Source organism: Chanos chanos, chromosome 11 (assembly GCF_902362185.1).
Source record: "Chanos chanos chromosome 11, fChaCha1.1, whole genome shotgun sequence".
Lineage (NCBI taxonomy): Eukaryota > Metazoa > Chordata > Actinopteri > Gonorynchiformes > Chanidae > Chanos > Chanos chanos.
Window position 1 is genome coordinate 9132027 of NC_044505.1, and position 22166 is coordinate 9154192.

A 22166-nucleotide genomic window follows, 5' to 3' on the forward strand; every position below is an offset into this window, starting at 1 on the left:
CATTCCTGCTGAGGTCTACAAGAAAGGTGGCACAGCCCTGACTGAGAAGCTCCACCAGCTGTTTATGCTTATGTGGCAGCAGAAGACGATCCCCCAGGAGTTCAAAGATGCCTCCATCATACACCTGTACACACGACAGGGCAATCGCCAACCATCGAGGTATATCCCCTTGCTCTCAGTCGCAGGCAAGATACTTGCCAGGATCCTGCTGAACCGCCTGACAACACACCTGGACCAGGGACTCCTGCCGGAAAGCCAGCGTGGTTTCCAGAAAGAGGGCGGGACAGTCGCCATGGTGTTTGCTGCCAGGCCACTGCAAGAGACTTGTCAAGAGCAGAACATTGACCTGTTCTCCACCTATGCTGACCTGACCAAGGCCTTTGATACTGTCGGTAGCAAAGGTCTGAGGAAGATCATGGCCAAGTATGGATGCTCAGAAACTCAGCATGGTGAACGGATTCACCTATCTTGGCAGCACACTATCTCAGAAAGTCACCATTGATGATGAGGTAGATATCAGAATTGCCAAAGCCAGTGCAACCTTCAGCAGACTACACGCCAATGTCTGGAAGAGGCAGACCAAGCTGACAGGGCAGTGGTGCTTCTGATGCTGTTCTATGCCTGCGAGACGTGGACAGTGTATCAACGCCATGCCAAGAAGCTGAACCTCTTCCACACAATGTGCCTCAGGAAAATCCTCAACATCAAATGGCAAAGACAGGATTCCAGACACTGAAGTGCTCACTCAAGCAGACCTTTCCAGCATGTGCACCATCCTGGTGGAGTCTCAGCTGCGCTGGACAGGACACGTAACTCGCATACCAGACCATCGGCTGCCAAAAAGACTCTTCTATGGCAAGCTACAGCATGGCCAGAGATCCCAGGGAGGACAGAAAAAACGCTTTAAAGACTCCCTGAAGGCATCGCTGAAAGTATTTGACATCAAATCCTGACTCCTGGGAGCAGACTGCCATAGCTCGAGCTAGATGGAGGTCCTTTGTTCATAAAGACGCCAAGGTTTGTGAGGCCAGCAGGACTCTTGCAGCAGAGCAGAGAAGACAAGCCAGGAAAGCAAGAGCCAGTAACCCTCCAACAGTCCCCCTCACCCCTTGTTCTAAGTGACCCTGGACCTTCCATGCCCAGATCAGCCTCATCAGTCATCTGCATACTCAAAGGTAGACCCATCCCCCAAAACCCCTAGATGAATAAAGTGGCTTTCGCAGAAATCAACAGACAAACATACTCAGTGTGTGTGTGTGTGTAAGTATGTACTTGCCATGTCTAAGACATGCTAAGTGTAGCGACTATTTCTTTCTCTTTCCTTCTAGTCACTTGCTTGATTGGAACAAAGTTGTTATATACTCACTTATAATGATTCATTTGGACAATGTGTATTTAAATAATGGTCATCTACACACTGCTGCTCTCTAGTGGTGAGAAATATGACTGCTCAAAGTACAAAAAAATGGCACACATACAAACCCTATATCCTATCCTACATCCTCTAAATGGCTCTAACAGTGTGTTTGTATGAAGTGAGTTCACTATGTCTTGGTCATTGTGGGGCTGAGGAAACCAAGCACTTTCCCCTCATGCACTGAAAACTCCCAGTGTCCGATTGGCAACAGTGTTCAGGACCATGGACAGCACCAATCTGTCAAACCTGCACTGACAGCTGAAGACAGAGAGTGAGAGCCTTGGTCAGCTCCACATTCACTCACAGCAGCAGAACCTGGCTGTAGTGGGGAGGTGGAGCTGTGTCTTGGTCCACTTTGTATTCTCTTTATACCATATCGTGGTAAACACTCCTATGAGTTTGAAAGATTTATTCTGTTGGATTTTGCTTCAGTTTTCACTATATCACAATCAAAAATGTGAAATGTTTTCAGCAGGGATTCAGCAGGACTGTTTTGTTTCAGCAGACATGAATCTACTAATACACAACAAAGTCGCCAGCATATCAACTAATACAACTCACACTTGAACTCACAGGCTGCCACACATGCTCCATAGTATTTACATGCATTAACCCTTTCATTACACACACAGAGGAATACATTTTAATTATGGTGGAACATTTTTAAAAATGGTAGATACACTGATAAATACACACACACAGTCTGTCTGTCAACTGCTGCAACACTGACCCTCCACACACCTCCTCATTTCTATTTAGTTCAGCACTTGTTTTTTTCCCTCACTACAAGATGGAGCTGTAAGATTAATTACACTGAGCAGGGTCATGACCCTGCATGACCCAGACAGGGGCATGAACCTGACCTTTCCTGGGTAAGAGAGAGCTGTTTGATCATTTTCTGCAGTGTCTCTAACAAGGCAATAGTGAGTGTGACTGGTGGGTGGGAGGAGTCCTCTCTCCAGGTGGGCTAAGAGGACTCAGTTCCTTCAGTCAGTCTGAGAGAGCAGAGGTGAAGTTTATCCCAAATACCACTGTACTGGTCATGTAAAGTTGTGTGTAAATAAATCCAGTGAACTGGAGTTTCCGACCACAGTCTCTACGTCTTGAATTCATATCAAAATACTGAAATGACAACTCACTTTAACCAGTCTGTTGAAATTCACAAACTCTGCTGTTGTTTCAGTGGTGGTCAAACACTTATTGGACTTATCGAACTATTGGACCCTCTAGTGGTGGCCAGGTGCAAGTGCAATGTGCAAGTGCAAGGCTGTTTCAAGTTTCTGAAAAAAAAAAAAGACTGACTCAAGAGAGTGTGACCATATCATACAAGTCATAACTCACCAATCAAACTGCCTGGATCCTGCCCTGACATGATGATATCATCAAAGAACTCCAGTGAAACATTTGTTCCAGTCAGCTATAAACCAGTCAGAGAGAAAGATTAAAGATAAAGGTTTAAATATTGTCTGCATTTGGACTATAGTGTGACATGGAAATATAGCATTTAATATGGACATCTAGAGAAATAACCCATCACACTTCCAGACTTCCTCCCTACAGTGATGACATCATCATAGAGCTCTGGTGAAGCCTCTGTCACATTTTCCTCTGCATCAAAATACACAAAAAAATTCCCCTCCATTCACAGCAGACACTGAACATTAATGTAATTTCAAAGCGCATGTGTTTGTATTAACAAAACATTATTAATCTAAAGACAGAGACACACCCATCACACTGTCTGGGTTCAGTCCTGAAGTGATGACATCATCGTAGCTCTCTGGAGAGTCCAGTGTCAGCATCTCCTCTGAACCAGATAAAAACAGAGAGACTTTTGAATATTGACTCAAAACCACTTGTAAACAACATTTCCACACATCTGGTTAAACAGACAGTGGACGAGATCATGTGATCCATCTATAAACACACTCACCTGTCAGGTCACTGGTAGTTTTCGCATCATCCTAATTCTCAGCTTCTTCCTCCCTCAAAGACTCAGCAGAAACAATAAAAAAACAACCTTTATGGATTTTAAGTGTAACAATTTCCGACACAGTTGCACTGAATGGATCGAATAGCACACTGAATACCAGACTCCACTTCATGTAACTTGTTACACTGGTAACTGTCACTCTACGGCACCAAAAGCGCAATAGCATCGTCAGGACAAACACAGACGTTTCCTATTCAGAGAAAAATACTATACCCCAGTTTTCGTTTGCTTGTTTGTTTGGCATGATCAGAGAATAACATTTAACACTTTAAGGGGATTTCATAATGTTTTCACTCTTTAGTCTGATACATATCAAATACATACTACTAAGAGTAAAACTACTTTTCCGTCCCATTGAGAGTACGCTGCCGGGCAGATCGTGACTGATCGCTGTACACTCCTCGCTCAGATGCGTAAAGGCATCAGTCAGTCTCACTGTTTTTTTGTTGTTGTTTTTTTTTTTTTTACTTTCTTTAACAGACCAACAAAGTAATCAAAATTCCGTCTCATCAAACTCAATTTTAACCTCGCGTGCAACTCGCGTTTCCTACCTGTTCACTTACTCCCACCTCGACACCTGTCAGACCAACCGATATGTATATAGCGACCGTTCTGCCGATGGATTTCCGGAGTCCTTGCGTTTGTCTGAAGCTGACGATATTTGATCTTGCCAGGTTACTGTGCTAATGACGCTTCAGTCAACGCACTGCGGTGAAGGTAAACTCGGCCACTTTTCAAGCCGCTCTTTGCTACAGCATGACTCTGGGCCAAACGGGCTGCAGAAGCCTATTTCTATGTCGTGTTTTAACCATACGGTACACAGTGTCTCATGTCCCCATCGTTTGCCTTCAGCCTCCGAAAACGTGCATTTCTGGACGCGCAAACGGAATCAAAAACAGAAAAGCCCAAGATTACACGGGCTTTCAATGTTTGTTATACGTGCGGAATTATTCGCCATTATTATTCATAAAACGCAGCAGAAGGTACAAAATAAGCAGCGAACGACTCAGCTGAATTAAGTTTGGGTTGATAACACCGATTTTGGATTAACTGTCAGATGATCGATGGTAGAGTGAGATAGTTTTGGACTTCGTCGCTGATCTGAAGTCAGTAGTACTATTCCACTTATGACGTTATTAAGGCTGGGAAAGCTGTACTTATATCTGTTTTAAAAAAGCAGAGATTAAGTGGGGACCATCTGGTCTTCATACCTCAGAGGAGTTCTTCTTCCCCCACATCCTCATAGCCAGAGTTCTGTCCCTCTGAGACAGCACGACCTGTTAAAAGAGAGCGGTACAATCGTCAAACACGAAATTAAAACACATGCACAAACACCTGCTCTCGTTCTCCCGCTCTCTCTCACTTGCACGTCACACACACTCCCGGTCCAGCTGCCCCTGTCTCTCCTTCTCAGACATGTACTATGTCCCTCTACTTAAACTCTCCCCCTCTTCTCTCACACACAACAAAGCAAGAACATCCTTCTTTCATCTCCATAACATAGCCAAGATAAGGAGCATGCTGTCCTTGCATGATGCAGAGAAGTTAGTTTATGCATTTTATAACATCTGGATTAGATTACTGTAAAGCACTGTTGGCTAGCTGCCCTGCCATGTATATAAACAAGCTTCACTTGGTCCAAAATGCTGCAGCAAGGGGGTTCCTACAAGAACCAGGAAAACTGAACATGCTATTGTACTCCAATATTATTCCGTCTACACTGGTTACCTGTTAGGTTTCATATTTATTATAAAATTCTATTGCTAACATAACAGGTCCTTAATGATCTTGCCTCCCCGTAGTTAAGTGACCCCTTAACACTTTACAGCCTGCGCCGTCCTCTTCGATCGCAAAACGCAAACCTTCTTTCCTTACCGAGAATAACGAAATCTACCGCTGGCGGCAGGTCCTTCTCCTTCATGGCCCCTAAACTATGGAACAGTCTTCCAACCGATGTCCGGGACTCTGGCACACTCTCTCAGTTTAAGTCTAGACCAAAGACCTAGCTATTCAGCCTGGCATACAGTTAATCATCTTAGTCGAAGGGGTCAAGGCGGTGGACGGTGGGCATAGAGTGTTTTGGCGAACTGAGATGTCGATGCTGTCTCCTCTCTATTCGCACGCGATCACACAAGTTTGTTGACGATGGAGTGGAGAGTCATTGATGTCTCAGGGACCCCAGACGGTCACGCGGCCCGCTGCTCCCCGCCTCTCTCTTGTTTTCTGGGTCAACGCTGCATTAATCAGGACTGCCGGATCGCCAGTGCTGCACCTGAATCAGAATCAGAATCATTCAAAAAAAAAAAAAAAAAAGAACTCCCGCATGACTCAGTTTGTTTGAACCTTTTTGTTCCCTCTGTTCTTGTATCATCACTTCCTTGTGCCAACGCTGAGGTTTCCATTCAGAGGTTCCAGTCCCAGGCATCTGCTCCCAGCGTGAGGCCTATATACTTCTGTCCCTCCCGCCCAGACCTCCTGCAGGCGCCTGTTCCCGGAGTCAGCGGCCCACCTGTGATGCTGCTCAACCTGACTATGAACCAAGAACAACTTGTCCTTTATAGCCACACCAACATCTCATTTTTAACCACAGCAAGGTTAATCGCTCTCAGCCACTATACAGTTGATCTTAAAGACAAACTTACTGGTATGAACACTACTTGGTTATCAAATTAAACTGTCTGATACCACCTAGAGCTCCTAGAACCATGTATATGAACTCGTCTATACTATAAACAAATCACTGTACACACTTTATACTGTATACTGTGAATAACTGTACAGGCCGTTGAATCTGTTTACCATGGACTCATTCTACACTGTGAATGTTTGTTTTAAATGCTGGCCAAAGGAGGATGGGCGCCCCCCATTGAGTCTTGGTTCCTCCTAAGGTTCCATCCTCCTCCTATTCGCTTCATTAGGGAGTTTTTCCTTGCCGCTGATGCCTTGGGCTTGTTCACTAGGGTTTAAGCACTGATCATTGTAAAGCTGCTTTGAGACAGTTTTGTTTGTAGAAAGCACTATACAAAAAAACTTGAACTTGAGCTCTCTCTGTCACTCTCTCTTTCTCAGAGAGAGAGAGAGGGGGAGAGAGAGAGAGAGAGAGAGAAAAGGAGGAGTATGTCCAGTGCTGACAAAAGCATTTACTCTCTCGTGGCTATGAGGAGCCATGACGTCTGTTCTAGGTCTAACAGGGGTCACATTGGGATGCCGGTAACCTAGGACAATAACAACCATATGGGAGCAGTCTTGAAAAGGCAGCCAAAAAAGCCACTACTGACTGAGCCACCATATGCTAGAAAAAAAAAACAACAACACGCACACAGCAGAGCGAAGGGCTTAAGAAGCAGACGTGTGAGCTTTTCAGCAAAGTATTAACTACTGTATACTGTTGAACCAGTCGGATTCTCGAGCCAAAAGTAGCCTACATACGAGCATCGGATGGATGGTGGACAGATGGTGGGCGTCTTCCACTGCTTTTCATGCCCGCATATTAGTTTTAGATGTTTTGTTTCAGATTACCATTTAAGATACTGTAGTTTATCTTAAGAGGAGTCCTCTCTCAGTTACTTTAGAAACCACTGGGACATGGAACCCATTAATTGGTTTCCATCTTGTATACGCGCAGCCAGTGTGCTGTTTGATCTGTGACAACACTGCCATCTAGTGTTATTATGTCAGTAGTGCAGGGGCACACGGAAAAAAGAAAATAAGAGAAAGTAAGGAAGTTTATCTCTGAAATTAGTGTTACACTGACATTTATCAAATTTGAAACTGACGACTGAGGAAACTATCTGAGTTAAAAAAAAAAAAAAATACAAAGCCAGCTCATATTTTACTCTTTTAATGATGGCAGCTGGCAGAAATTGTTGCGCATCATGGTGCACGTTTTAATATTGCCGTAGTTTGTCGCCATCTAGTGGTGAAAAGTAAGAAGGCACAAGAGTACTTATTAATTATGGGGTTTTTTTACTGCCATGAATCATTAACAATGACAAATTCAGGAGAGCAGGAGAATACTTTTCTTTACATTACGGAAATTTTTGCAAACGAATACATATAAATACATATACAATCTAACCTCAAGAAAGCATCATTTGACTAGTCACACCTCTGAAGCTCATTTCATATCATGATCAAAGTTACTGTGCTTTTCAGCATTCATGAACAGCGTCAACACATCGCAAATTCAACACATCGCTAAAATCAGTTGTGTAAAATCGGCTTCCATCCATGCAGTCACCGGATTAAGTCACCAAACCACAGTCCTCCATGCAGAGGCTGGAGCAGTTCCTGGAGATTTCGCTGAGAATGGCAGGTCAGATAGAGTGCTTGTGTCTTACGCTTGGTTGCGCTCTGTGTTAAGCCAATCTTGCGACTCAGTGTGACACACTGCTTCATAAATCCCACCTGGACCTCCGAGACGCGGGAAACAGCTGTCAACTGCTGGAATTCGTCATTTATCAGGAGAACCGCTGATTGCTTTTGGATGTGACTGCAATACTGTCGTTGGATAGATGACTCTCCGTCACAGACAAATGGTTCGCGCGGTTTCTGAGTGATCATGGCGTGACCCCAAATACCTTAGTGGACACAACAGTGCTGTAACTGTGGTTGCACAAGTCCTTCAGCAGGGCTATGGCGAAACGGAGATATCGAATGAAGCAAAAACTTGGGATCCGAGCCAGGTCTATTTATTAGTGGAGAAACTGAGTAAGTAATAAGCTATCAATAATAGACAACACCAGGCAAACACTACTTGGATGCATCCCAAAGAAATATCAATTAAGAGCCTAGGCTGCAAAAAATGAAGGTTTTAAGGTCCCGCGGAGCTAGCGCATAAAAAGCGTGTGCACAGCGTTTGTGTGTGCGTCAGTCAAACAACATGCATCAGTGCATCAGCTACAGAAGCTAAAGGCAATACAATTCACTCAGTTTAATTCAAACCAATTCAACTTTATTTGTGTAGTGCTTTGGAAATTAAAATTAAAAAAAAAGGTATTGTCACAAAGCAGCCACAACTATTTTAAATGACTGACAAACTGAACTATTTAATGAAAGCCAGTAACAAATAAACATATAAATTGCGTGACATAAAACAAGCAAAGATGATTTATCAAAAAATTGCTAATAAATAGATTTGTTCCCTAATCTGGACACCGAATGGGGTAACACGTGTTACCGAACTAGATTTAGAGTTCTGAGTAGGGCAACATGTTACCAAAGCAGGCTTAGAGTTCTGAATGGGGTAACATGTTACCAAAGCAGGCTTAGAGTTCTGAATGGGGTAACATGTTACCAAAGCAGGCTTAGAGTTCTGAATGGGGTAACATGTTACCAAAGCAGGCTTAGAGTTCTGAATGGGGTAACATGTTACCAAAGCAGGCTTAGAGTTCTGAATGGGGTAACATGTATTGGAAAAGTGGGGCACAGAAGGGGGCCTCTTCACAGCTCTACTTTCTATAGCTTCCACTCATCAGGACGTAAAGATGTGAAACTTTTAAGTAGTTAAAGAAGTATGTCGCCGATTAAACATACATACATACATATATACATTTTTGGAGTCAGAGGATGTACAGAGGTGGGCATAGACCAGCATGTAGTAGAATACAGAGCAACTCATTGAATTAATGACACTGACTCGCGAGCGGAGGAGCAGAGAGGGAACATCACACACACACACAAACAAACATACATAATCAAACAAAGCCAAAAGGCCCTGGTCATCGGTCACGAGCGAAAGAGAGAATTAGAGAGAGAGAGAGAGAGAGAAGAAAGGGAGAGACACAGGGAGGTCGGGCCTGCGGGTCATCACAGTGAAGTTCATCATCGCACCCCCATACAGCGTGCCCCCTCATTTCTCCTTCAGTAACCCCCCCCCCCCACCCCACCCCACACCGCAGTCACTCAGGGATGCTAATGCGCTCAGACCCCGTAATTGGTCCCAGCGAAGCCTAGCCTGTTCCACCTGGACCAGCAGGTGGGTGGGGTGTGTATGTGTGTGTGTGTGTGTGTGTGTGTGGTAGGGGGGGGTACAGTCAGTTCTTAGGCCTCGGAAAGCCATTGTTTGAGCACTCTACCGCTAAAGCCAGCCAAAACAAACACCCCTTTGTTGTTTAGCTCCTTCATACCGCCATAATAACAGGTGTATGTATAGCATTCAGCTGCATTCAAACCAGGTGGTGCTTGGTATAAAGCATCTGAATGGAGCACAAGAATTGTGTGTGTGGGAGGAAAAACCAAGCACAAAGGGAAAAAACATATGTAGAACAAAGAACAACCGTGCACGAAAGAGTGAATACAACATATATATGAGGGAAAAAAGTGAATTGAGAGAAAAAGAGAGAAAATGAAAAAGGAGGAGGTGAAAAGGGAAAGCGAGATAAAGGGAAAACGGAGATGGGGTGGGGGGGGGACCAGATGGGGCATTTAGAAAAGAGAGAGAGAGAGAGAGAGAGATGGAGAGAGAGAGTGTTGCGTTCACTTGGCCCCCGCTGTCATAGAACTGGATTAGAGTGTAGATCAGCCCTGACTCCTCTCTCTCTCTCTCTCTGTGGGAGCTCCGTCTACAAAGGCAAGGCAAAGCTTTGGAGAAGACAGCGCAGCACGTCCAGCAGGTTTCAGGGCCGCGACGGCAGCTCAGCTCCGGCGACGGCCGGAACCTTCCGGAAACCCTCTCCTCAGCCGCGCGCTTCACGCAGGGCTCTGGGCCGCCGGGCCCCTCGGCCATCGACTTTCATGGCTCCTTTTCCTCCCAGAGCAGCCGCCGCTGCCGGTGGACTGACAGGAACCTGTCTGACAGAGCTCAGAGCTAAAACGGAGGAAGGAGCAAACTTTTGTTTGTTTGTTTTTCTTCTTTTCTCTTTCTCACTCTTTTCAAATTTTGAAAGTTTGATAAAAGGTGGCCAGCAGAGCCAAAGGAGGTCACATGTGATAGAGGGTCCTCAAACACAGTGGATGCACTCCGTTGGCATACTCACCTCTTACTTTTATGTCACTATACGCCTGAAACCACTTCAGATTTTTGGAGTGAGTCTTAAAAAGATCAAGTCAGGACTAGAAATGGTGTAGAACAAAATGAGACTTGGGCCCTCTTGTGGCTAACAGCCCATATAACAGCAAATGATTAATGTCAATTATTTAGGTACCATGAAAATGTCAAAATGTTTACAAAAAAGTGTTAATCTTACAAATTTTTACTTTTTTTAAAAAAAAAATATTATATATGTAAATATTTTAAATATGTTTAAAAATGAGTGGAAGTCTCCTTTAGTTTTGTACTTGCAGGTATCGCTGACGTCTGTAACGGTGCAGGTGGATGCTAAGGAACCAGCCGGCCATGCTAAAAACCAGAACATGTGTTTCACACAGCGTACTCAGATTTACCCCTGACTTAGATGAACCTTTCTCATTTTTTTAATCACTGCCACAATCCCAATCACCCAAACAGGTTCAGGTTGAGAACTTATGGCTGAAAAGTGTCTGAATGAACCCTGAATGTTTGACTCTTTCCTAAAGAATGTTGGAGTGAAAGCAACAGAATGAAAAGTGAGATTTTTTTTTTTTTTTTTACAGGGGTGCATTCGGTTATGAATTTGTTGTTTCAGGGGTTCCTCTGTAAAGATCCGAAACATCAGTTCTATGTTCTTTCAGTGTTAACTATTCCAAATGCAGCACGCAGTTCACCGAGACCTTGTCAAACAGATCAGTGTGTGTATATGTGCCTTTCAACAGCTGTGAGTGACAGCCCTGTCTGAGCGGAGTCAGAACTCTTTCGCTGGATAAGGACACCACAGGATTCCATTACAGCTGTGTCTGACTCTGGTCTCTGTTTCTCACTCTCTCGCTCTCCTGTTTGGTATGGGCTACAGGGCCTGGCGATTGGCAGGTATGATCTGGAGCGGTTCATGTCTTTGTAGTCTGGACCATTTCTCATTCCTCTCTTCCCGTACCCCAGTGACGCCAACGCGGGGCACAGCCAGCCCCCAGTCACACCCCTATTGATCAGCCCTCCCCCTCAACTCCTCAACTTATAACCCCCCCCCCCCCCCCCAACTCTGATTCCCTCAACAGCCCAACTTTAAGAATAAAGACATTGCCAAGGCCCATGAGAAAGTGAGACAGGTGGGGGAAAAAGAGACAGTCAGGAAGAGAGGGAGAGAGAGAGAGAGAGAGAGACACACACACACACACAAAAAGAGATATATATCTAAATGACACAAGCGGCTAAAAAAGAAGGAGAACAAGAGGGAGGCGGGGCAAGGACAACTTTGCATGTGGAACTCCTGATCAAAGTCATTCCCTAAGGAGAAGTCTTTAATGAGAGAACTGTACAAGAGACTTGGGAGAAAGGGAGAAAACACAGGGAGAGAGAGAGAGAGAGAGGTCTCATTCTCCATTCCTATAGAGCATGTGGAATTGTACAGAGGATCAGCGTGGGCGGATTTGCGTGTCTGGGTAGCAGCGTTGGGTTGAAGACAGAGCAAGGCCAGGTTAATTAAACCTTGGGGAACTCCGTGCATTTGAATATGTCACACAGGCTGCGGCCGCTGCTGGCACACGGCAAAGCAAACATGTTGACTATGCATTCCGCATTAAAGAGAGAGAGAGTGAGAGAAAGAGAGAGAGAGAGAGAAAGGCCCAACATGCTAATTTGTGCGACGTTCTTGTTTTTCACCTCCCCTCTCTCCTCCACCGCCTCCTCCCCATGCTGCCTATCCCCATCACGGCCTGTCTCCTTCTTAGTTATTAATGTTTGTCGTTAGGCTTGAGGACAAGTGACTGGAAAACCAGCAAAAAATTTATATGGGGCAAATATTGACACAATAGACGGCTCTTGGGTATTTTCCGAGAGGAAAAGATGCAAACTATGTTAATGAACAGTAATTAACCAGGAGGGTTCGTGTCTCATGGATCCCAGATAAATTGGTCCCTGAGTTGCGGGAGACACAGTCCTGAGTTAATCCTCTTTATTACAGAAAGATAAAGAAAGATGACATCATTAGCATACATCTGATGAGATAAAAAGTCCAATTATTTTTTGTTAATTCTTGAATGGAAGATTTTACACAAGGTTGCTAATTGTACATAAAAAAGAGAAGAGACTGAGTGAAAGAGGGAAGTGTTTGAGTGTGTGTATGTGTGTGTGTGTGTGTGTGTGTGTGTGTGTGTGTGTTGGTTGGGAGGGCTGGGGTGGGTGGGTAAGAAAAGAATAAAAGGGTAAAATAAGACACGATTACAAAGGACGAAAAAGGGAATTAAAAAAAACAGAGAGGAAAAAAAAAAAAAGAGAAAAATAGGCTGGTCCTCAGAGAGATAAACTCAAGGACAGGAGGAGCCTTGATAATTGTCTGAGATTTGAAATTCTCTTCTGGAGTACGTGGAAAAAAAAAAAGTCTAAAGGCAACGAAAAACAAGAAAATCTCATACACTTCAGCACGCCATTCTGGTAAAGACTAAAATCAAATAAAAAACATGAGCTCGACAGGGACGCAGTACACATTTACTGTCACCTTTGATTCATGCCTATCACCACGGAACAGCGCCGGGATATTTAAACCGTCAAAGAATTTTTTTGCAGAACCACGTGGAATCTCTCGACCAGTCAGAAACGAAAAGGATGGCGGAGGGTCTCGGGGTCTCGGTATCGACGGCGGTGGAAGAGCAGTTGACTTCGTTCAAATCCTAAACTGAGTGCAATGAACTAAACCCCTCACTCAGTCTACCAGGGCTCTGCTGAAAACTGCGGTACGCAGCCATGACCGAAACAGAACGGAGACGCTTAATCTCGACAAACCAAACTTGTTATCAAGTCAGGAGAGAGTAGGTTGAACACAAGGATTGTCCACTACCCAAACCTCCAGTGTGAAGAGTGGAGTCATCTTAGTCTGAACAGAGTTCCCTGCCATGGACTGGCGACCGGTCCAGGGTGTTTCCCCACCTTTCGCCCAATGAATGCTGGGATAGGCTCCAGCAACCCCCCCCCCCCCCCCCCGCGACCCTAATTATGACAAACGGCTTAGATAGTGAGTGACTGGGTGAGTGAGTGAGTGAGTGAATGAACAGAACTCATGTCATGCTATGGTGGCACACAAGCACTGAGGTTCTCTGGCATGAATGCACGGTGTCACTGAAGAGTGCCACACAAAAAACAGGACAAACAACATTGTTACTACAAATGAGCTCAATTGTTTTAATTCAATGACCAATAGGAAACAAGTACAAATGAATTAGCACAGCAGAATAAGAGAAAGCATTGAGATAGTGTAAACAACCACACCGGAACATGATACTAAACATGGTACCACACAATGACCGTGTGCATTTCAACACACACACACACACACACACACACACACAAAAAGTCCACAGTATCTATGAAAGATTTACAATCACTGTTCAGTAATTTATAAATTAATTAGTTCTTTCATTTCCAACAGAGAGAGTGCAGTGATATTTATACCACTGAATTCTTCTGAGCGAACGACTCACAGTTGAAGACACTTCAACGCGGAGAGACAAAAAAAAAGGGCCTTTGCTTTTGCAGAGGGGCTATGGTCTTCAAAAACATATTTAATGTGCATCTAAAACATCCTGGATTGTGTGCTTTGCGGAAGAGAATTGATTCAAATTTGCTGAAAATGCTTACAAAATGTTTATGCTCTAAAAACCAGAGGGCAACTTGTGTGAACTGCGGGGATTAGCATCATGCTAATGGTACGGCTTGACCGCTGGCTTCCCTTCTGTTGTGGTGAAATAGGGGTGTGAGGAGATATGGGGTTGAGGGGTGGGGGTGGCAGGGGGTAGCGGTGGTATGCGGGGGGGGGGGGTGGTGGTGGTGGGCGGGGGGAGGGGCCTGAGGGGGTGTTGCGACAGAGAGCTTTATAGTCCATTGCTGCAGAGGGGAATGGGGGGTGGGGGGTGGGGTGAGGGGTGGTTGACTTCACTCACACAGTCAGGCTGGACAAAACAGCATCTTAAAGCAGATGACAGCCTCTCTCTCTCTCTCCGTCTCTCTCTCTCTCTCTCTCTCCGTGGTCTTGTTTTCCTGCAGTCAGGGGTTTTCGCTGACTACTGCTCTGAGCACGGCCAGTTCCTCCGTCAGCACTTTCTTCTCCTTCATCTTCAGCACCATGGCGTCCATCAGCAGGGCTGCAGAGGGGATCTGCAGGAGAGAGAGAGAGAGAGAGAGAGAGAGAGGGGGAAAAAAAAAAACACCCACGGCTGTCAAAAAGCAGGATCCGTGTTTTCTTGCTCCTTTCTCTCTCTGACACCTGACAGATTGCTGGTGTGTCAGGAGGAGGTGTCTGTGTGGGAGATGACAGTTGGTACATGGACAGGACAGGAGACAGAAGACGGCTCTGCAGTGCCGAGCTTTGAAAAGTCTAACACGCCGGGCTCTGCTTTAAACCCTTTAAAACAGGCCTATTCAAATGGCGGCCGGATCGTGGACTGGATCCGACCCGAGAGCAAAATCAAGCGGCCCAGGGGAGATAACAGTCAAATTCCAATTACACGACGGTTAGTTCCGGTCGAGTGATTTGATTGGACGAAAGGCATTCCATGAGTACTGATATATGTAATACAATAGCACTGGGATGCTTAACCTCATATATCATTCCGTTTTATGGCACCATAAACAATTTGCTAGTCTTACAAAGTCCATATGTAAATGGCCTGCCAAAACCATCTGGCCCATGAACAAGACCCAGTTGTATAGAAATCTGGCCCATTTGAATTTGTCATGGAACAAGCTTGGTTTAAAATAACTGCAGTTATGTAACCATGTAACTCGTTTACTAATTATGGGAAACACTCCATAACCTCATCTGTCAAAAGTTTTGTCATTGATTGCCCACACAGATTATATATATATATATGTGTGTGTGTGTGTGTGTGTGTATATATAGTAAAGAGAGAGAGAGAGAGAGAGAGATCAAAAGACAGACAGACAGAGGGATAGATAGATAGATAGATAGATAGATAGATAGATAGATAGATAGATAGATAGATAGATAGATAGATAGATAGAAGTCTTTTACATTGCAATGAACCCAAGGTTATACAGTTATGTTCAGTAAGTGTTGGACTGATGGACAGAAGGGCAAGGGAGAAGAGGAGAGATGCAGCAGAGAAGCAAGAAGCGTGTGTGTGTGTGTTTGTGTGTGTGTGTGTTTTGTGTTAGCCTCAGTGTATGCGCACATTTTGTTTTGGTTCCGAATCAACACAAGGACTTTCTGATAATCAGCCCTGGCGATCAAAGGCAGAACTCGCCCATAAATATTCACATCAACTTACTTTCTTTTCGCAAAGCCAGGAAAAGAGTTTTTTCTTTGTTTTTTTTTTGTTTATTTTTTTTCTCTCCTACCGAGTTCTTTCCCAGAGTTTAATAAGCAGTTTTCTTTGCTGGCACCAAGCTTAGTCTTTTTCAGACTAATACAACAAACAGTCAATAGCCGGAGATGCTTTGGCCTTCAGTGTTCATACTGTCTTTTACAGTGAGATAGCAGACTGCCTGGGACTACAGTCAAACTCAACAGATCAGTCTCATCCTCTATTCAAAAGCAGACCAGAGAGAAAGAGAGAAGAACAAAAAGAAAGAGATGAACAGAGTAAAAACAGATGGACAGAAAACAGTGTAAGAGGAGTTGATGCTGTATCCTGAGTCTCAGATACAAAAAACACAGACATACAGGGAGAGAGAGAGAGAGAGAGAGAGAAAGAGAGGGAGAAGGAGAGAGAGAGAGAGTCCCTCCCTCATTAGGGAGAGAAAGGAGCAGTGTTTCTCTTGGGGCCACGCTGGCTGGGGTATAGCAGTCCCAGTGCTGACTGCATCAAAAGCCTGCCAGATCTCCCAGTACACACACTCCGCTGTACACACACTCCACTGCAGCTCCAGTTTATACACAGTACACCACCTCTCTCACTGCTCTCTCACTGTCAGTCACCAGCACTGACACACACTAACACACACAACTGCAACACACCTTAACCTACACACCACCAACCACAACTACACACCACAAACCTACAACTACACAATCCCAACACACCTTAACCTATACACCACAAACCACAACTACACACCACAAACCTACAACTACACAATCCCAACACACCTTAACCTACACACCACCAACCACAACTACACACCACAAAACTACAACTACACAATCCCAACACACCTTAACCTACACACCACAAACCACAACTACACACCACAAACCTACAACTGCACAACCCTTACACATATTAATTAAATACCACAAACTACGACTACACAACCTCAACACACATTAACTACATGCCACAAAACTACAGTAACTACACACCACAAAACTACACAACCCTAGTAGACATTAATTACACACCACAAAACTACAACTACATAAACTACACACCACAGAACTACAATGAAGCATCACAAAACTACATTAGCTACACACCACAAAACTACAACTACACAACCCCAACACACATGAATTACACATCACAAAACTACAATTACACATCACAAAACTACATTAACTACACATCACAAAACTACACTAATTACACAGCACCAACATACACTAACTACACATCACAAAATTATAATAGCTATACAATTCCAACACACACTAACTACACAATCCCAACACACATTAACTTCACATCACAAAAGTACGATAATTACACATCAAAAAACTACACATCATAAAACTACACTAACTACACAGAGAGAGTCAGGTCTCTGAGCTGGGATGTGACAAAGAAAGGACTCATATGACGTCAGTAAATTTAAGAAGTGTTTCTTTTATGTAATGGACCACAAACAAGTTCTAATTAAAGACACAAACGGCAACCTAACACAAGACAGTGTGACATAGGTTCACAAAGTCTTACAACAAGCTGTCGTACTCATGTAAAAACGTAGAAATGCAGAAGAAAACGGTTTAAAGTTATGTCTGCTATCAATTAAGAGATGATTGGGAGACCTTCTATAGATGCATTCTAGATGGTGAAAACCATTATCAAATCAAATCACGTGCTGTGGGGGTGCGTTGGGGGGGGGGGGGGGGGGGGGGGGGGTCACGGGGAAGAGGTGGGCGTCCGGGGGGGGGGGGGGTTCGGCTGCTGTCATTATCATCTAATGCCTGTGTTAGCAGGTAACCCTTTCTACACCCCACCCCTCCCTTCCCCAGGCAGGTCCGGCCAGTCGATCACTATTCACCAGTGCTCTGAGTTGCCCTACGTTTTCATTCACACACCCAAGGCGCTGATCTGCCCTCGTTCGGCTATTGACTCGTGGGGTCTTTGGAGAGAAGGGGGGAGAGGGTTGGGGGGGGACACCCTGGACAATGTAAAGGTGTTTTATAGACCAATTAAATGACACTAGTTCTACAGAGCCTGAGGCCATCCTGCAGGCAGTCACAAACGTACAGCGCTCCAAGCTACTGCTCCCACTGCGACTCCGTGTCTTCTCTCTCACTCTCTCTCTCGTTCTATAGTTCACATCACTGCCGAACAGATCCATCAGGCCCCTTTTGTTCTGGGCCTAAGTGAGGAAAAAAAAAAAACAAAAACGAGAGTTTAAAGGAGTTTTCAACAGCCCCATTTGCGAAGCGATGGTAGATGGCTAACGCGTCCACGAGTACAAACAAAAGACCATGAGACAATGTGTTCATCGGTCTATAAACAGCTGCACGTATCGAAATGACTCTTTCATACATTTGTTGTGGACTTTTTTTTTTTTTTTTTTAGTAACAAAGGACAATGATAGTTTGTGAGGAGGCAGCTAATCTGGACCCTGCTGCAGTGGTAATAACTGTGTTAGACAGCTTATGCGTTTGGCAGAAGCCTTCGTAACCTCTTAGAGATGAAGAGGTGCTGCAGATTTTGTCAGACGTGTTTAACGAGCACCCTCCTCCCGCGCACCCACGACGTCTCCGCTCGCCGACAACACTACTGATGTCATCGCAGTGGAATGTGTCAATTTTAAACCACCCAGTCTCCCTGAGTGAATATCTGACCTGATCAACTTTGTAGTTAATGTCACTTTTTACATACACACTCACACATGCATGCACGCGCACACGCACACACACACACACACACACACACACACACACACACGCGTGCTGACAAACTAGGCCACAGTGGGGAGGGATTTAAAGCCAAAAAAAAAAAACCACACAGCTGCTTTTTTCCTCTGATCACAGGAGAAATATAAAGCTTTCTGATCTTTGATCTTCGCACCTATTTTTTTTTTTTTTTTTATTTGTTCTAAAATCAAAGTTATCAAACGGGAATAATAACAAGAACAACAACAACAAAAAAAGCCCACAAATAACAAGCCCTACTAAAAGTCTGCATTTGATTAGAAGATAATGACTATGTCACATGCAAGAGAGAGAGAGAGAGAGAGAAAACACTACTCAGGTAAGAAAAATCAAGCCAAACACCAATCTATTCTTCTCCAGTCTTATAATTACTCCCTTCACCAGGCTGTTCCTCTGTATTCTCCCCTCTAAGGCCACTGGAGACTGATATGAAAGGGAGTTGGACACTTGGGGCCATAGATACCGTAATTAAAAATCTCTCTCTCTCTCTCTTTTTTTTGCTCTTCTCCTCTCCTCTCTCGATCTTAAATGTTGTTTCTACCGTTAGGTCTGTGCATCCCGGGCTGTTAGATCTGACCTAAATACACCCAAGGATTAAGGGAGGAAGACACCGGGCCTTTGTTTTGTTTTGCCCTTCCTCATTAGCGATCGATAGAGAGGCATAATGAGATTTCAGAGACAATAGAGCTGGTTCTGATTTGCTGGGGTGGCTGATTTTTTTTTTTTTTAAAGTGCTGTTTCATAAAGGTAGCGTTTCAGTGACCCGTGAAATACTGCATCTGTTGACTGTTTGTTGCGTGTTTAGTTTATGACGGCGTGTTAGGTGATTGACTAGGCTAAACAGTTACTTTTACACTGAACCTGGGTTAAATGAATTGGTTGGAGATTTGAGTGATGGGGTTGTGTCCCGATCCTTTCTTTCCCTGTACTGGTTCTTCTTCATCTTGTGTCCTTCTCTTCTACAGTTATTATAGTTCCAACAGGACGGAGTGGATTGAAGCCATACTGGCAAAAAAAAAATCACATGCAAGGCCTTCAGAGAGTGATTCTTTAGTTCTGTGAATGTGGGCGTTTGATTTCAAATGCATTCAAGCACCAGAGGGACAGGGTTGGCACTATCTGCTCCTCAATAAGAATTAGAGAGGTACCCCCCCCCCCCACCCCCGCGCGCCCCCTTTCAAATGCAAACTCTGAATTCACAACATAGTTAACATTACCAAACACATTGGAGTCTGAAATTCCCCAAATTTGTGCTCAGAGAAGAAGCAGATTCCCAGAACTGTGCTGTGTGTGTGTGAGAGAGAGAGAGAGTGTGTGTGTGTGTGTGTATGTGTTTCTGTGTGAGAGAGAGAGTGTGTGTGTGTGTGAGAGAGAGTGAGTGTGTGTGTGTGTATTTGTGTGTGTGAGAGAGAGAGAGAGAGAGAGTGAGTGTGTGTGTGTGTGTGTGTGTGTGTGTGAGAGAGAGAGAGAGAGTGAGTGTGTGTGTGTATTTGTGTGTGTGTGAGTGAGAGAGAGAGAGAGAGAGAGAGAGAGAGGGAGTGAGAGTGTGTGTGTGTGTGAGAGAGAGAGAGAGAGAGAGAGAGTGAGTGTGTGTGTGTGTGTGTGTGTGTGTGTGTGAGAGAGAGAGAGAGAGAGTGAGTGTGTGTGTGTGTTTGTGTGTGTGTGTGTGTGTGTGTGTACACTTTTAGAAAACTCAGTCAGGATTGTCCCCTGGGAGAGGAAAAGCTGTAGAGAGAAGAGTCTTGTGCTGTAGGGAACCTGACCCAGAGTCCTGTGTTTGCTGTCAGTGACGTAGCCGCCACACTCATTAAAAGAGCTTTAATTAGAGTCACTCTCTTCAGCAAGCACACAGCGCTAGTTTCTCATCACTGCTCATTTACACACACACACACACACACACGCACACACACACACACACACACACACTGTACCTCTCCACACAAAACGACAGACTTTACACCATTCGCTCTGTTACAGAGTAGCCAAACAGTGACAACACAGTTTTTTCCCTGATCATCAGCAGTCAGTGGACATGAAGCCAACCAATCAACAAACGAAAAAATTTCACCACCTCTTCAGTGTCACAAGTAATAATAATAACAATAATAATAACAATAAAGATAATAATAATAATAATAATAATAATAATAATAACAAAAATAGCTACATAAATGTAAGAGTTAGTTGGGGGGGGGGGGTGGGGGGCACGTCATTACGGCAGCAGTCATTTCCCTGTGTTCATAAAGGCCCCTCTCTCTCTCCGTTATAATTTACCTCCACTCAATAATTAGGATTCCACAAATAAAGCCGGGGTATTCAATCAATAGAGGCAGGCCTGTGGGGTCTACTGCGCTGGACGGCAGGGGCCTGTGGGCGGAGACGCTTCAGCCAGAGGTTGGGTTATTCATGGCCCAGACGCCCAGGCCCCAGGGAGCCCTCAGCACAGCATTATTGGATGGCTATTCTGTCCCAGTCTGTGACTGTTCACAGAGAGAAAGAGAGAGAGAGAGAGAGAGAGAGAGAGAGAGAGAGAGAGAGAGAGAAGGAAGGACTGTCGATTTTATTAAGAGTTACGGTTATAGAGCAGACACCAAATAGCTGCAGTGTGCTGTGTGAACGAGAGAGAGGGGAAGGGGAGAGAGAGAGAGAGAGACAGAAAGGAGAGGAAATGAAAAAAGATTGGCCAGTGTGGAGCGGTACAGAGAGGAGGAAGATGGAGACAATTTAACAGACTAGTAATGTACAGTTTGATATACAGATGCACTAATATAACCACACAGACATCTTTCACTGTGGCTGCACTAAATATCTATTAAAGTAACAGCATACCTTAGTTAACAACTTAACCAAGACAGAAAAATGACACCTTTGTCACACAGCTGGCCCCATTACACAGAGAGAGAGCCCAGATAACACGACACGTCCATGTGAGATGCATCAAAGCCGATGACACACAGACACACCCGTGGGGAGAGGGAGAGGGAGAGGGAGGGGGAGAGAGACGTTGTCTTGTTATGTTGACATGTGGAGCAGAGTGACAGGCCGTGGAGAGTGATGGCTGGAATATTGACTGGGTCACTGTGATAATATAGTCAAGTCCCACTGGCTCTGCCATTAGAGTCAGACAGTGACAAACCACAGTACACTATATACAGCTCCAGCAGTAAAGACACACACACACACACACACAGTTATAGACAGACAGACAGACACACACACACACACAGTTATGGACAGACACACACACACACACGCACGCAGTATAGACAGACACACACACACACACACATACACAGACACAAACACACACATGCACGCACGCACACACACGTGCACACATACCACAAACACACACAGAAACACACACACACACAGTATAGACAGACACACACACAAACACACGCACGCACGCACAAATACAAAGAAACACACACACATACTTACTGATACACGCACGTGCACATGAACATGCACGCGCACTCACACAAACGCAAAATTCTCACGAACACACACAAATACACACAAAGACACACTCAAACACACACACAAACTCCACCTCAAGATGAAAGAGAAACACGCCGTCAGTGAGAGTGGCACTCTCTGCTCCTGTGAAAAGCGCTGTCAGCGAAAGTGTCTGTGGTCAGTAACAGGTGCTCCA

At 44.6% G+C, this 22166-nt stretch overlaps 1 protein-coding gene across 1 annotated transcript in view; it reads right to left on the bottom strand.

The window, feature by feature from the left end:
• Positions 1–14460: 14460 nt before the first annotated feature.
• cntln (centlein, centrosomal protein) overlaps positions 14461–22166 on the bottom strand; it is an 81787-nt gene continuing 74081 nt past the window's right edge. The window contains exon 28 of the mRNA XM_030788301.1: positions 14461–14571. Within this exon, the coding sequence (XP_030644161.1) occupies positions 14461–14571 (111 nt within the window). The remainder of the gene's footprint in view (positions 14572–22166) is intronic.